The 14,707-nt window shown below is 44.6% G+C and overlaps 1 protein-coding gene across 2 annotated transcripts in view; it reads left to right on the top strand.

Moving 5' to 3' along the window:
- SUSD1 (sushi domain containing 1) overlaps positions 1–14,707 on the top strand; it is a 117,065-nt gene that overhangs the window by 89,663 nt on the left and 12,695 nt on the right. For both annotated transcript variants that reach the window (XM_012641205.1, XM_012641207.1), the window contains exons 12-14: positions 204–390; positions 10,559–10,655; positions 13,835–14,093. In XM_012641205.1, the coding sequence (XP_012496659.1) occupies positions 204–390; positions 10,559–10,655; positions 13,835–14,093 (543 nt within the window). The remainder of the gene's footprint in view (positions 1–203; positions 391–10,558; positions 10,656–13,834; positions 14,094–14,707) is intronic.

The following is a 14,707-nucleotide window of genomic DNA, read 5'->3' as shown; positions in this document are numbered from 1 at the left end:
TATATTTATCACATAATAATATTCTACGTACAATATTTATGGTATTATAACTCTAATATTTGCTTATGGCTGCATTTCACTTTTGGAGGAAGCATTAGCGTGAAGAGAGAGAAAAGAAGAAAGCTCATGACAAGGGGCAGATGTCAAGGTGTTGGGAGCTGTTCAAGCCAGCAGTTCGCCCAGTGAGCTTTTTTATGTTTCAGTTCCACGTTTGGGGCCAGAGATGGTATCAGAAGGAATTTGCCCAGGAAATGATCTTTAATATCACTACCAGCAGCCAGAGTCCCGAGGTGTGCTTGGACCTGCGTCCGGGCACCAACTACAGTGTCAGCCTCCGGGCTTTGTCTTCTGCGCTTCCTGTGGCCATCTCCCTGACAACCCAGATAACAGGTAAATCTTGAGTGTCAGCATTTGGATTAACAAAGTCACCACAGAGCCCTGGAACACTGTTGCTTTCTATCCTTAGATAATGAACTTGAAGAGAGTGAGGAGAAAGGGTATGGAAGCGGAGAGGCGCTGAGGGGCCTGTAACCGCGACTGTAATGTTTTATTTCTTAAAAAGGTACCTGAAACAAACGTTGATTAAATCTGGGTAGTCTGTACACGAGTGTTGGTCACAGTCCTTCCGGATGTTTAAAACATTTAGAATATTTCATATTAAAAAAAAAAGATTTCCTGTTACTCTTTCTTTCTCAGTAACATATTAATATTTAATCGCATTCTGTTGCAAGTGCTTAGGCGTAGGTTATCAGCAGAAAAGGAATGGCAGTCCCACTGTAGACCCCTAGAAAATTCACTTTCCACTCATTTCCTTTTCCTTCTTCAAATCTGTGATAACTCCCAACACACACTCTGAGCAAATACCGAGTGTCAGCTTCTCGATTCTTACTGCACTGAGATGTTAGAAGTAATCCGATGTGGACTTCCCACCCCCAAATCTCCCATTCCTCCATATATTTCACTTTCCCGCCTGTCCCTGCTCCTATGTAAGGCTGCCATCCCCACAACGTGTTCGTTGATCCCATCCTTCTTGCCTAATCCTCGCTTCCCCCAATGTAGAATTATTCCCAGCAGTGTTGAGCATGTTACTAAAAAGAAAGGAAAAAAAATACACAGACCTTCTTTGAGTCCGTATTCCCCTTCAGCTACTTTGTCTTCCTTCTCTCAGCACCCCGTTTGTTAAAATTCCTTGAAAGAAATGTCTGTTCTGTCGGCTCCACATCCTGACCTCCTGTTCACTCGTTCCATTTGGGAAGCATTTGTCTTCATTGCTTTACTGAAAGGGACTCCATTCAAGCTCCATCTTGCCAAATCCAGTGGCCAGTTTCGTTCTTACCTGATTTTCCCTATAGCATCGACACTCCCTCCTTCCTGAAATACCCTTTCCTTTGGTTTTGGTTCCTTCTACCTTCCCGGCTGTTCCTTCTCAGTCTCTGCTAGCTCTGTTCACTTTTATTGACCCCTCTTCAGCCTCCTTTTCATTCTTTTTCATTATTTGCACTTTCTGCTCAGGTGATCTCTACCAGTCTCATGGCTATAAATATTACCTATATACGGAGGATTTCCAAATACGTATTTCTAGTCCCAAGCTCTCCTCTGAGCTCCAGACTCTCATATCCACCCGTCTTCCGAACATATCCTATTGAACACCTACCTGGCAGGGAAATCAAACAGAACTTTTCTACCCAGGCTTCTCTAGCTCAGTTATTGGCATTGCTGTTCACCCAGTGCCTCAGGCCAAAAACGAGTCCTAATTGATCCTAATCCATCCCCAAATTTCTAATCCATCAACAAGCCCTTTTGTTTTGCTGTCTGAAATATATTCTGAATTCAGCCACTTCTCCCACCTTTGCCTCTGCCACCACCAACCTAATCCGAGCCAGCAACCTCTTGTGTGGACTCCTGCAGTAGCTTTCAACTGGTTTCCCTGCTTTCGCTCTTGCCCGTCACCACCACCTTCCCGCCTTCCCCCAGCACCACCTCAGTCTTAGCCTTCACCATAACTTTAAAAAGATCACTCAAGCTGGGTTTGGTGGCTATTTGAGGGGCTAAGGTGGGAGCCCAGGAGTTCAAGTTCGGCCTAAGCAACATAGCAAGACCCTGTCTCTTAAAAAAAAAAAAAAAAGTCACTCAGCAGCTAAAGTGATCTTCTAAAAATGCATATGAAATCCTAGCATTCTGAAAGGCTGAGGTGGGAAGATTGCTTGAGGCCAGGAGTTTGAGACCAGCCTGAGCAAGAGTAAGACCCTGTCTCTACAAAACATAGAAAAATTAGCCAGACATGGTGGTGTACACCTGTAGTCCCATCTACTGGGGAGGCTGAGGCTGAGGCATCACTTTAGCCCAAGAGTTTGAACCTGCAGTGAGCTATGATGACACCACTGCACTCTAGCCCGGGCGACAGAGCGAGACTCTGTCTTAAAAAAAAAAAAGCGTATGAGAACACGTCAGCACCAACTCAAAACTCTGCAATGAGTTACCGTTAAAGTTAGAACGGAATCCAAGTTCCTCAGCATGGAACATGTAATCTGGCCCCTGCCTACCTCAGGGAATTCATCTCCCCCTGCTCTATTCCTTTCTCGTTAAGCATCAGCGGTGTCCCTGGCCTTGTTATTCCTTAAATGGGTCAAGCATCCAGGCCTTTCCACCTGCTGTTCAGTCTCCCTGAGACACTCTCCCCCCAAGGCTCCTCCGTAATCATCCAGGTGCCTGCTCAATGCCATCCTTTCAAAAATATCCTCCCCAATCTCTTCTCTATTACTCTCTATCCACTTACCCTGCTTGAATTTCTTCATAGAACTTCTTTTCTAAAATTTTTATTTGTTTATTTTCTTACTCACTTACTAAAATAGGAGCTCCTTGGAAGTAGAGGTTTTCTGCCTGTGTTTCACATTCAATCCCCAGCACGTGAGAACAGTACCGACACACAGCCCAACAGACGAACGGCCGTGGGTGGTATAGGTGTTGGGGTGATGCTTGGTTAGTCAAGAAAGATTTTATGCTAAAAAGGGAGTTCACCCCATTTTGGGCTAGAGAGATAAGTATTCAATTTGGGCATTCCTTCCCATGGTGATTTATTAACATGAACAGCTATTCCGTCTCCCACTCTTTGGTCCTTGTCATGTTTGGATGGCTTGAATTTCTAATTCGAATTAACATTTCATAGTTGTTGTGTAGGGGTTAGGGGGTTTTCTCTTGGTTCTGCCTTATTTTGTTGGCTAAATTTAGCCCTAGTGGCTCTAACTCCCTGTGTCTGTGCTCATGGCCACCAGGGGACACTGTTGAGCTGTTTAAGTTCATTGTGACCATGACTGTTTTCTAATTCTACCCTATTTTAGAGATGCAATTTTTAAAAAAAAAAAAAACATGAAAATTCAAGTTGTTAAGATCTTATGAAAGATTTAAAAAAACTCCAACCTTTTTCTTTTACAAAAGGGGGAAAAAGAGAACCTTATGTGTGGATGTGAAGAGTTACTCTGGTTGCCTAGGCTTTGTTTCAGTAAAATTGTGAACTTTTGAATTTTTGCCAGAAATAGTAGACTGAGAATTTGGACCGGGAAAATGCAGCAACCTATTTCCCAGAAGAGAAGTGAGTGGAATTTCCCTTCTGAGTGTCTTACATTAAACCAAATCTCACTGATGGGAACGGGATGAAAACAAGTGCTTGAAATCTATTGCTGCCTTCAGAGGACAGGGAAGGTTCTAGGAACGCTGAGGAACAGGGGCAAGCGTTTCAGCGAAAGCAGGGCCGAGGGTGCTGGCGAGGGGCGGCTGACGTGGAGATGCTGCCTCCGTGTTCCCGACTCCTGGCTGACGGCTTCCTTGGTGGCTCCTTGAACTGAATTCCTCAGAATAGCCCCACCATTCATCCCCCCTTTAGGACAGGGTGAAGAACAAACTGTCACCCTTGATGTAGACCCCAAAGAGTTAGAAGAGTTCACACATTGGTTATGCTATTTTCTCACTGAGTCTAAAAGCTTGTAGGCCCAATTTTCTTCTCGTAGGGAGAGAGAGGAAACCAGAGAGGGAAGAGCGGTAGGGTCAGGGTGGGGGAGCCAGAGGAGGAGAGAGAGGGAGAGAGAGAGAGGGGGAGAGAGAGGGAAAGCAAATGCATGCATAAATATCACAATAAACCAGACCACTTGTACTACACAACATGGTGATCATTTGAGGTCGAATGTTTATTATGGAACCAAGAATGCTGAAGGAGAAAAGGGAAGAAAAGATGGAAAGGCAATCATTTCTTCCTGCATCTACCTTCCGTACCAAGCCTGGTGACTTCTCTCATGTTGTGTTCATAATAATAAGAAGAAAAAGTTAGGACACTTTGCAGGTGGTTAGGAAAATGACTGAAAACACGGGTGTGTCTCAAGTGTTTCTCAGACTGTCATTTTATCAGAGAGGTCCAGCCAGGACTGCCCTGGTCTCCTGCCGTAGCCTCTGACGCTGCTCTCTTACCACTGGGTGTCCTTGGGGAGGACCACGCAGGACCGGGAAGGACTAAGTCCCTTGAGTTGTTCTGCCACAGGCTTCTCTTTTATGGTTGGCTACCCATGAAGCATCTGAGAACTCTGCACCCCTGTGTCCTTAGTGAGAACCCCGCCCCCTCTGGCTGGTTCCAAAGGGCTGAAGCGGCACCAGAGGTTGGGAGAGGCACTGGCCTTCACGCCAGTGTTTTCCTTTCAAAGTCGTTTGTGGACATAGGCTCTTTGATATCTGGAGACCTAACGTTATAGGTCACTCCAGGAGGGGGTATGTATACCCTTCCATGCTTCCCTGCTCCACTGATTTCTCTCATTCCCAGAAATCTCCCAGCCACTTTCCAGCTTCAAATCAAATTCCAACTCCCCAAGTAAATGTTTGTGTGGGGATGGGTGTCTCCCACTGCTCTGCCAGTATCTGAATCCCAGCTCAGTCCCCAATGGGACGAGATGATACATCATAGAAGAAAACTGGCTGGATGGGTTGTTTTTTTGTATTAACTTTAGCTTTTATAAAATGTGAACAGGAAGGTTTCCTTAGATCAGAAGCCTAGAAACTAGGGCTTTTGTGCTGGTGGGAGTGGGGCAGAGACATGCTGCGCTGTAACAATTTAATTCATCAAATGTTTACTGATTATGTACAAAGACCTGTGCTACCTGCCAAGGGGGATACAAAGATGAAAAGAAACTGGTTTTGCCTCTCTGGGAGGCCAAATCCTATAACTTTATTGATAGGAAGGTCTATCCAGCTGGTGATTTATGGTGAAAGCTACCATTTTTTTTTTCTTTTTTGCCATCAATTTCAATTTATCATGCTGGGGTGGCATAATGTATCTGGAGAGGTGCCTAAAGTTTATTTTCTCTCTACTTTTTTGTTACAGAAATTTTGGAAAAGTTGTACCAGATTTTCAGGCAGTGGAGTTGTGTTTTAATTCAATTCACTGTGTTTACTTGAAGTTTATAGTATGGAGTTGGGGCCTTTGCTTAGTTCTGGTGCAGATAAAGTTTTCTTCTGTTTTTCGCTTTTTGTTCATTTTGGTTGGTTTTACACAGAGGAATTTTTAACTCATTTGCACTTATATTGCCTCCTTTCTTTTGTTGACTTAATGGTTTGCCTACATTAATGATATTAATCTTTTGTTATACCTAATACAAATTCCTACCCCAAGGCCATTTTCTGTTTAATTTTTTTTGACATTTAGACATTTAAAATTTTCAGGTAATCAATTGTATTGATGTTTTATAGTTTCCGCCTCTGGTTATGCCAAGGAAAGCCTTTCTCACCCTGAAATCTGATCAATTCTTATTCTCTAGTAGTTTCATATGCTTCTTAATAGTTTTGCATTTTGCATGTAAAACTTAGGTCCATTTGGAATTTGTTTGGATGCATGATATGAGGCTAAATTTACGTGGTAATTCCCCTGACCAACTGATCCGCCAGTTCCCTGTCCATGTCACACAGAATATTCTCATATTTATTTGGTTCTCTTTCTACGCTGTCAGCTTTTTTCATTGCTTTGCCTGTCCTGTGCTTATACCTTGCTATTTCAATTATTGTAATTTTATTATACATTTAATATTTTGCAAGCAATGTTCTGCTTCATTACTTTTCTCCTTATTCTTCAAAGTGTTCTCGCATGGTGGCCCCTGTATTTTCTTTTGTCATTTGCTTCTAGCAGAGGATGGATGTTGCTGACTCCCAGGAATGGAGATGAAGGTCTCCTTTCTGGCTCCTCTCCCATTTCATATGCCCAGGGTGAAAGGACTGCATTTTCCAGCCCAGGCAGGACCTTGCCTAGGGTCTGATTTAGTTGAAATCAGCAATGAGTGTGATGAAAGGAGAGCAGATCTGCCCGGGACAGCAGTTTGCGAGACAAGGAACAGCACCTTGGAAAATACGGCTGGAAGTCAAGGTTATTCAACCTCGAAATGTGGCTGAGAACCAGCCTGATGAAGTTCAGGCTTCTCAACTAGAGAGAAAAAGTAGACTGTTTGGAATATAAGGTGGGGAGGGCCTTAGGCAAGCAGAGTAGAAAAAACAGTCTAGAAGTCACATGTTGATTGAAGCAACCAGCTGATGGTGGCACCTTTAAAGCTGCGAGAACATTACTAGTCTGGGAAAGAGCATCGTGCCGTTGGAACAAGCAGGGGACGGCCTTCCTGCCTGTTCCGCCGTCTGCCTTCTCCAGGCTGAGTGAGCACTTTGTCCTGCTTTTACTGGGTGGTTTTAAAAGGTTAGCCAAGAGATTAGAGGAACTAGAGTTATTAATCTTGGAGAAGAACAAACAGAGAAATAACTTAAAAGGGCCTGAGGCGGGTTCTCAGGCAGAATAAAGTGACCAGTTAATCTCATTGTGGGGTGAAAACAAGAAAATGTGTGATAAAAAACTTACTTTACAGTGACAACAAAACCTCACAACTGGAAGGGCATTTAGATGATAGCATAAAGGTCTGAGGGCGGTGATTCTCAAACTGGAAGGGCTTGTTCCCCTGGGGGACGTGGCAAGGGCTCTGCCTGTCTCCCCTAAGTCTGCTGCAGGAACCCAGTGGTTGTTTTCGTCAGGTGTGCCACGTGGAATCTCTTTCTGGACTCCTCATGCAAGTAGCAGAGGGGTCGTGTGAGGCCCTGACCGTAAGCAGAGGCTGTTCCAGGTGACCTCCTAGGGTTCCTGGCAATCCCACGGGTTTATGAAAAACATGATCTATGCTGCCATGTCTGTGTGGCTTTGGAAGAAATTCTAGATTGAACACTAGCTCATAAAAGCTATAGGGCTTCTCTCACTCTTCCACCTGGTCTTAATGCCTGGGATTCCCAGGGGTCCGCCCTTGGCCCTCATCTCTCCTCAGACACCTTCGTGCTGTCCCCCTGGGTGGGCACGCCCACTCCTACTCCAGAGCTGACTCCATTTCGCCACCACGGAGTTTGCTCCTAGGCTCTGGGGCTGTATTTCTGGCAGTCTGCAGGGCAGTTCCACGTCACTGGAGCACAGCAAGGTCCAGCCACACGTGGCCTCACCAGAGCCCCGTTGCTCTCTTGGTGACGTGGCCCTCTCTCTACCGAGCTCTTTCAGACAGATCCCGGAGGATGTGCTTTGTATTCCTGGCCTACCTGGTACTTACAGGTACAATCCAAGAGGAAAAATAAGACTCTCCAATCTCACAAAGTTAAATAGATTACCCTTCTCAACCACTCCTGTGATTGGGGAATGGCAACCCATGACCCAGGGCCTGGGCCAGAGGGGGTTTGGAGCATGGGATGCCAGCCACATAAGAACTTTCCCCATGGGAAAGAGAGGGGCTGCTCCCCACAGAAAAAGGGTTGCTGAGCACATGAAACCAATATATAAGCTGTACGATACATGAGAAGATGACATATACCGACGTGGGGAATCCCATGCACAAGGGGTCTCATCTTCTGGGAGTTTTACAGTGATAAGTTCGCAGCTTTCCTTGGTCTCCTCCAGGTTTCTTTTCTTTCAGCCACCTGTTCATTCAGCAGAACCCTTCTCCAGCCCTGATTTGGGGACACTGCCTCTTCAATGTCTGGCTGGCGTGCTCCCCCTTGTCCTGTGGGGAACCTTTTGCTATATTACAGACCCTGACTCAGTCATGGTCCCCTGAATGACGTTTCCTGTGTGCTCGAGCTGGGGAGGAGCTAACCTGTCCGATGGCCTCCCTCCTGGGGTCAGTCCCCAGTGCTCTTTTCTACTCATCCCTTCCCTTTGAACACCTGCTAATTGAGAGATCCTTGGTGTTTGCCACCCCCAGGCCCCTTAACCTCTGTTCCTCATGATGTCAGGGTAGGAATGGCATAGGGTCCCCTCATTCCTTCAGGGATTTGTAGTTCTAGGCCACAGTTTCTAGGTTTCTACTTCTAGGCCATAGTTTAATCTCAGGCCAGGTGAACACAAACATTGTCATGGCATGGCACGGTGGCAGAGTTGACTTTGGAGTCAAATTACCCTGGGCTTGGCTTGTCCGTCTTCTAGTGGTGAGACCCAACCTGCCTGAGCCTTGATTTCCTCCTAGATAAAATAGAGATGACTGTCACGCAGAGCTGCTGTGAGGATTTGATCAAACAGCAGAGGCAGAGTTCCAGCGTAGAATTGGCACCCAGGAGGTATAGCTCGAATATGATAAAAGCAGCTGTCATGTGCTGACTGCTGCTGTATTCCAGGCACTGTCCTAGTCTCATTACTTGTGTTGACTCATTAACTGTTATTGTTAATTGTTATTAATTGACTCATTGATTCCCTCAACAGGCCTATGAGGTAGAGATTATTCTTGCTCCCATTTTCCAGATGAGGCAGCTGGAGGCATAAGCAGTAGAACCAGGATACGAACCCAGATCCCGTGGGCTTACTCACTGTGTTATAGGGATTATTTCTGCAGCTTAACTGTGGTCTAGCTTCTCTGATGTGGGCCTCACTGGGCAGATCTCTAACTCCACAGCAATTGTGGCAAATGGATTCTTTTCCTGGAGTCGGTGTGTTGTAAAGTTTTTGTGGATTCAGTGTTTAAAAATGGATTTTATCAGTTCACTCAAAGGTGATGTAAACCTGTTGGATCAATTTGGTGGAGCTGAATACTCAAGAGACCCGAAGGTGAATGAGAGAGGTGTGTAGCAGAGCATGGGTTCAAATTCTGGCTCTGCTACTTGCTAACTGTGTGCTCTTGGGCAAGTCACTTAATCTCTCCACGTGTCAGTTTCCTTATCTATAAAATGGGATTTTCTGAGATAACCACACTTATTCCAGCTCTGAGTTTAGGAAAATTGAAAAATATATACAAAAGTGAGATAGAGATCAACTGATCAGTTGTATTGCTGGTAAAACTGGCTTGAGTCTGAGGCCAAAATGAAGCTTCCTGGAACTTCCTCCCACACCTAACTTCGTACCCCACCTATGGGGAAGTTGAATCTATGGAGCAAATGTAGACCTGGCTTCAGGCTTACCTTGACTCAGGTTTGCCTAGCGAGAGGATGGGAGCAGGAGGTGGGAAAGCACCTGTCCTGCATTTAGGTGTCACCTGTGCTCCACTCCCCTCTGAAACAGAAAGGAAGAAAATAAATAAATAATTGTGGGGCCACATGGAAACAACCACCAGACTCTAGCTGTCTCTCAAATCACAGGGATAGAGAGACAGAGGGACAGCTCCTTTCCTAATACTTGAGAGGGAAGAAGTTCCTACTGCATGAACCAAGGTGGGAAGCCTAAGAGAGGGAGAAAATGATTGCTTCTTTAAATATCATGCACTTGATAGCATTGTTGAGAAGATTAAATGAGACGAGGCATACATAGAACACATCAAGTGTGCGTGGTTGGTGCTCAGTATGTCTGACCCACAAGGCGGAATGACAGCTGGCACATTTATGCCATTAATGTAACTACCAGTGAGATGCAAGAACACTGGTGTCAGCCACTCAGTGTATTTTCCTTCCAGCGGAAAACCTATTTGGGAAATCTGGTTGCTGGGGAGGGCAAAATAAGGACCGAGAGCTTCGTGATTACAGAGGATATAGAAGTCTGGTCTTCCTCACCCAGTAGGCGTCTACCCACCAAACATACTGTAATGCCCACCACATCCATTCCCTGTCGGTACCAGGGTATGCTCATCACTTTTTTTTTAATGTGGCAAAATATATATAATATAAAATATGCCACTTTTAACCATCTTTAAGCGTACAATTCATGGGCATTAAGCATGTTCGCAGAGTTGTGCAACCATCCCATCTGTTTCCAAATCTATTTCATCACCCCCAATAGAACCTCTGCCACCATTAAGCAATAAGTCCCCATTCCCTACCTACCCCCTTAACCTCTAGCAACCTCTAAGCTATTCTGCCTATTTTAGATATTTTGTATAAATAGAATTGTACAATATTTGTCCTTTTGTGTCTGGCTTATTTCACTTCACATAATGTGTTCAAGGTTCATCCACGTTGCAGCATGTGTCAGAATAAGCTCATCACTTCCGATATTAAAACTTTCCTTTTAATGGCCCTCATGAAGACCTTTTATTCCGGCTTTTTATTTGTTCTGATCATACCCTTTCTCTTCTTTTCATCATGTTTTCAGAGCCTCCCCTTCCTGAAGTAGAATTTTTTGCGGTGCATGGAGGGCCCCTACCACGTCTCAGGCTGAGGAAAGCCAAGGAGAAAAATGGACCGATCAGGTCAGTAGCTGTCCTTTCTCCACGGTTGCCCAGTGGTCCCCCTGGAGTGCTTTGGACACTTCGATTTGGGCGAGGAGAAGTCTTGTGTGAGTGGGTGGCTGCCCTCAGTGCACTCAGGGCCTCTTCTTTTGCTTCCTTAGGTATAGACTAGGCCTTTAATGCCAACCAACATCTTTTAAATGAATAGAGAGACATCCAAGGGACCAGAGACAAGCGTTTGGGCAGCTCAGTTCAAGAAATGAAATCTGTTTGTTTGGTCATTGGACAGACATTGGTCGAGTGCCATCGGGCACCGTCCTTTGCACTCACATCTCACGGTACATCCTGTAGCGATGGCGGGTCAGAGCACCATTTCATTTAGCAAAGACAGGATATGTTTTCCTTTATGTATGGCTGATCCTGGGGTGTGTGGAATGGTTTCTGAAGGGGTCATTTGGGTAATTCTTTTCAACTATTCATGTATTGCATTATGGGCAAGACACTGTGTAGTTCATGACCACTTCTGGGATTCCAGATGGTATTAGGATGGAATTAATTTACCCCAGTTGGAGAACTACACTGTGTGCAGTTAAGCGTTTTATTTGCAAAGGCCATGATAGAATTAGGAAAGCAGAGTCCCTTTTCTAGAGAGGAGGGTTGAGGTTGCTCGGAGACATGAACAACTTGCTCACAGTACCAGCTCAAGGAGATGACAGGGTACGTGGCCTAACCTACATGGCCTTATGTCTCTCTCTCTCGACCCTTCAGTACAATCAAGGTAAAAAAAAAAGAGAGAGAGAGATATTATAAAATGCTGAAAAAGAAAGTCTGGAGATATTATCTGTATGTCCATTTATAATGAAACTTAGGATTTTCCTGTTTTTATATTAGTTTAAATTCAGTGAATGCCCAAAGATCTTTCTAGGGATGGGCATTGCATAAATTGTTCTGTTTCTTGATTCTTGACAAGTTACTGGAAGGCATTGGACTTCTGTTGCTGTAAGGAGAACAGAAGCTGTGACGTCACTCCCTGAGAGAATTTGCAAGAACAAATGTGGTATTTAAGCCAAATAATTACATAAGGCAGAAAGAAAAGCCAAATGACAGTCTGCCCCTGTGACTGTGTGCTGGCTGGTGCCTCCAAAACAGGAAGTGGAGATCTGTGAGTCATTCATTCTGGGAGTGTGGTGGTGAGGGGAAAAGTCCTTCCAGAACAGCCGTGCTCCAACCAGCCACAGCTGCTTCCCTTACGTCAGCAGGGTTAATTATCGGCAGGCAGGCAGGTGGGGTGGTTTCCTCAGCCTGACTACCTGACTTGAGCTGGGGGTGGCAGCTTTGCCCGTGTGTGAGATGGGCCTGTGTCCGCCCTGTGCATTGTTCAGGGGCAGTGCCTTGGGGCACCCAGTGGCGCAAGGGCCCTGGGACCAAGTCTCCCTTTCTGAGCTTCTGATCTTAGGCAGATGATGTGGTCTCCCTTAATGCTAGTGTCTCGCACGCTTAGCAGATTATAGCAATCACCTGGGGTGTTTTATCAGCGCTACACATTCCCAGATCCTACTCCTGGAGATTTTGATTCACTAGACATAGGATGGAGTCTAGGAATCTGTGTAATTACCAAGCAACTCAGGTGGTTACGATGAGGCTAATTGGGGAGCTGCTTCATATCCTGTGAATGATGCCTCTATGGCATCATACAGAACCACCTGGGTGTGGGTGAGCCTTGACCTAGCACTCGAGCATTACCACCTGCACAGAGAGATGGGCGGGGTTTGAAGATGTGCCCGTGGACAGCATGGAGCTGCTACAACATTTCCTTTCTCACCTGCAGCCATGTTTCATAGGGATGTCTTCAAGTCCCCAGGAAAGCTTGTTGTCCCAGTGTTCCCTGTTGGCAGTGAATGCTTAGTAAATGTTTACTGACAACTTACTGCCTTGCGGATTTTACTTTGTCTCTTTTGTAGAAAGCCCTTGGCTGAAAGTGAGCTCAGACTTTGAGGAAACCTGGGCCCTGAGGACACCCAGAATGTTCGGGCATCTGTTGGGCAGGTTTTTCCAATCGAACACCTACATGGGGGAGGGCCGCCTCTTCTTAACTTAGTCATTCGTGGACTTTTAGGAAGCAGGAGATGGGGCATTAGGAATGTAAAGCAGGAAGTGCAAATTTACTGGTAAAATAGAATTATGTGGCTTAACGAGTTTTGGAAATTACCCTAATCATATTTGGCGCTAATGTATGCTTTTCCTCTTTACTGAAATTACAACTCAAGAAACATTAATGGGGCGTCGATTGTTGCCAAAGAACTGTGCAAGGATTTGCGAGGATACAAGAATGAGTCCTTTAAATCCCTGCTCTCAGGTCTGGTAGAGACAGCAGACGTTCACACACTGTGCTAGGGGTAGGAGACAGGAATGGAAAAGAAGGCGTGATGCATTCTCAGTGCATTTTTATGCTTACACTTCCTTTCACAGACAGGTTTTCTATTTGTGGGATAAATAACAATAAAACACGTGACATAAATGACACCTGATTGTTAGTGTGTTTTTATGTCCACATTTAGGGAACAGTGTCGCAATGTACGTGTGATATTGTACTTTTCTGGCCTTTTCAGAATATTGTCAGACTAGATTAACCAGGGGTGGCTCTGCACTTCTGGCTTCTCATTTATTTCACATGAACTTTGGTGTCAGCCTGTGAAGTGGAGGGAATGTAAATCACATGAGTTCTGTCTTGGGTTGCCACATGATTATCTGCAGCCTTTTTTCAGAGTTGGTACATTAACTCTTGTGGGCACTTGGTCTCCATGTGACTGCTAAACCCTTTCCAACGTTGGGCTTTAGTTGTCCACGTGAAAATCACTGACTGGGTCAACTTTATGACACATGCACAGGGCAGTGACACCTGCAACAACTTCTCGCAACTAAAGAGGATGTAATTAGCATCGCTCTGCAGCTAGAGCTTGGAGGTCCCTTTCTCAGTGTCGTCTGGCATTAACACTGTACGTTCAAACTGGAGTTCCATGACAGTTGGAGCTGTCAGACTGTACATCCCATGTGGGCCAGGAGTTCTTCTTGTCCAGTGTTGTGTTCTTGGTGCCTAGAAAAAGCATTTATCTTCTAGCAGGTGCTCGAGAAATATGAATAAATGAATGAGTGAATCCCCCAAGCAAGGGTCTGAGAGACACTTTTCTTTTTTCTTTCAGTTCATATCAGGTGTTAGTGCTTCCCCTGGTCCTGCAAAGCACGTTTTCTTGTGATTCTGAAGGGGCTACCTCGTTCTTTAGCAACACTTCTGATGCTGATGGATATGTGGCTGCAGAACTACTGGCCAAAGATGTTCCAGATGATGCCATGGAGCTATCTATTGGAGACAGACTATACTATGGGAAATACTATAACGCACCCTTGAAAATGGGGAACGATTATTGCATTATATTACGAATCACAAGTGAATGGAATAAGGTATATTTCTTTAAAAGCTCTTGTCAATGCTGTATTTTCTTCTTCACATGAAATTTAAATGTTGAACATTTGTTTTTCCAGTATTTGAGACGGACACTGCAGGTAAATAACCATAAAAATGTGTTTGAATACTTTGTTTTTATAAAGGAGGGGCAGGTGAAACTCTTACAGATGATAGGTATTCTGGATATTACTGTAATCCATTGTGTGATATGTGATTTGCAAATATTTTCTTCCATTCTGTGGGTTGTATTTTTACTGCTGATAGTATCCTTTGATGCCCCAAAGTTTTTAATTTTGATGAAGTCCAATTTGTCTATTTTTTCATTTGTTGCCTGTACCTTGGAATCAAAGCCAAGAAATCATTGACAAATCCAATTTCATGAACCTTTTCCTTTATATTTTATCTTCCATTCTGTGGGTTGTATTTTTACTGCTGATAGTATCCTTTGATGCCGCAAAGTTTTTAATTTTGATGAAGTCCAATTTGTCTATTTTTTCATTTGTTGCCTGTACCTTGGAATCAAAGCCAAGAAATCATTGACAAATCCAGTTTCATGAACCTTTTCCTTTATATTTTATTCGTATGGAGTTGTTGGAGCTCCTTATATATT

This window comes from Propithecus coquereli, unplaced genomic scaffold (assembly GCF_000956105.1).
Source record: "Propithecus coquereli isolate 6110/MARCELLA unplaced genomic scaffold, Pcoq_1.0 Scaffold163, whole genome shotgun sequence".
NCBI classification, from domain to species: Eukaryota; Metazoa; Chordata; class Mammalia; order Primates; family Indriidae; genus Propithecus; species Propithecus coquereli.
Note: the sequence above shows the minus strand (reverse complement) of the source record. Positions and strands in the feature narration are given on the sequence as shown.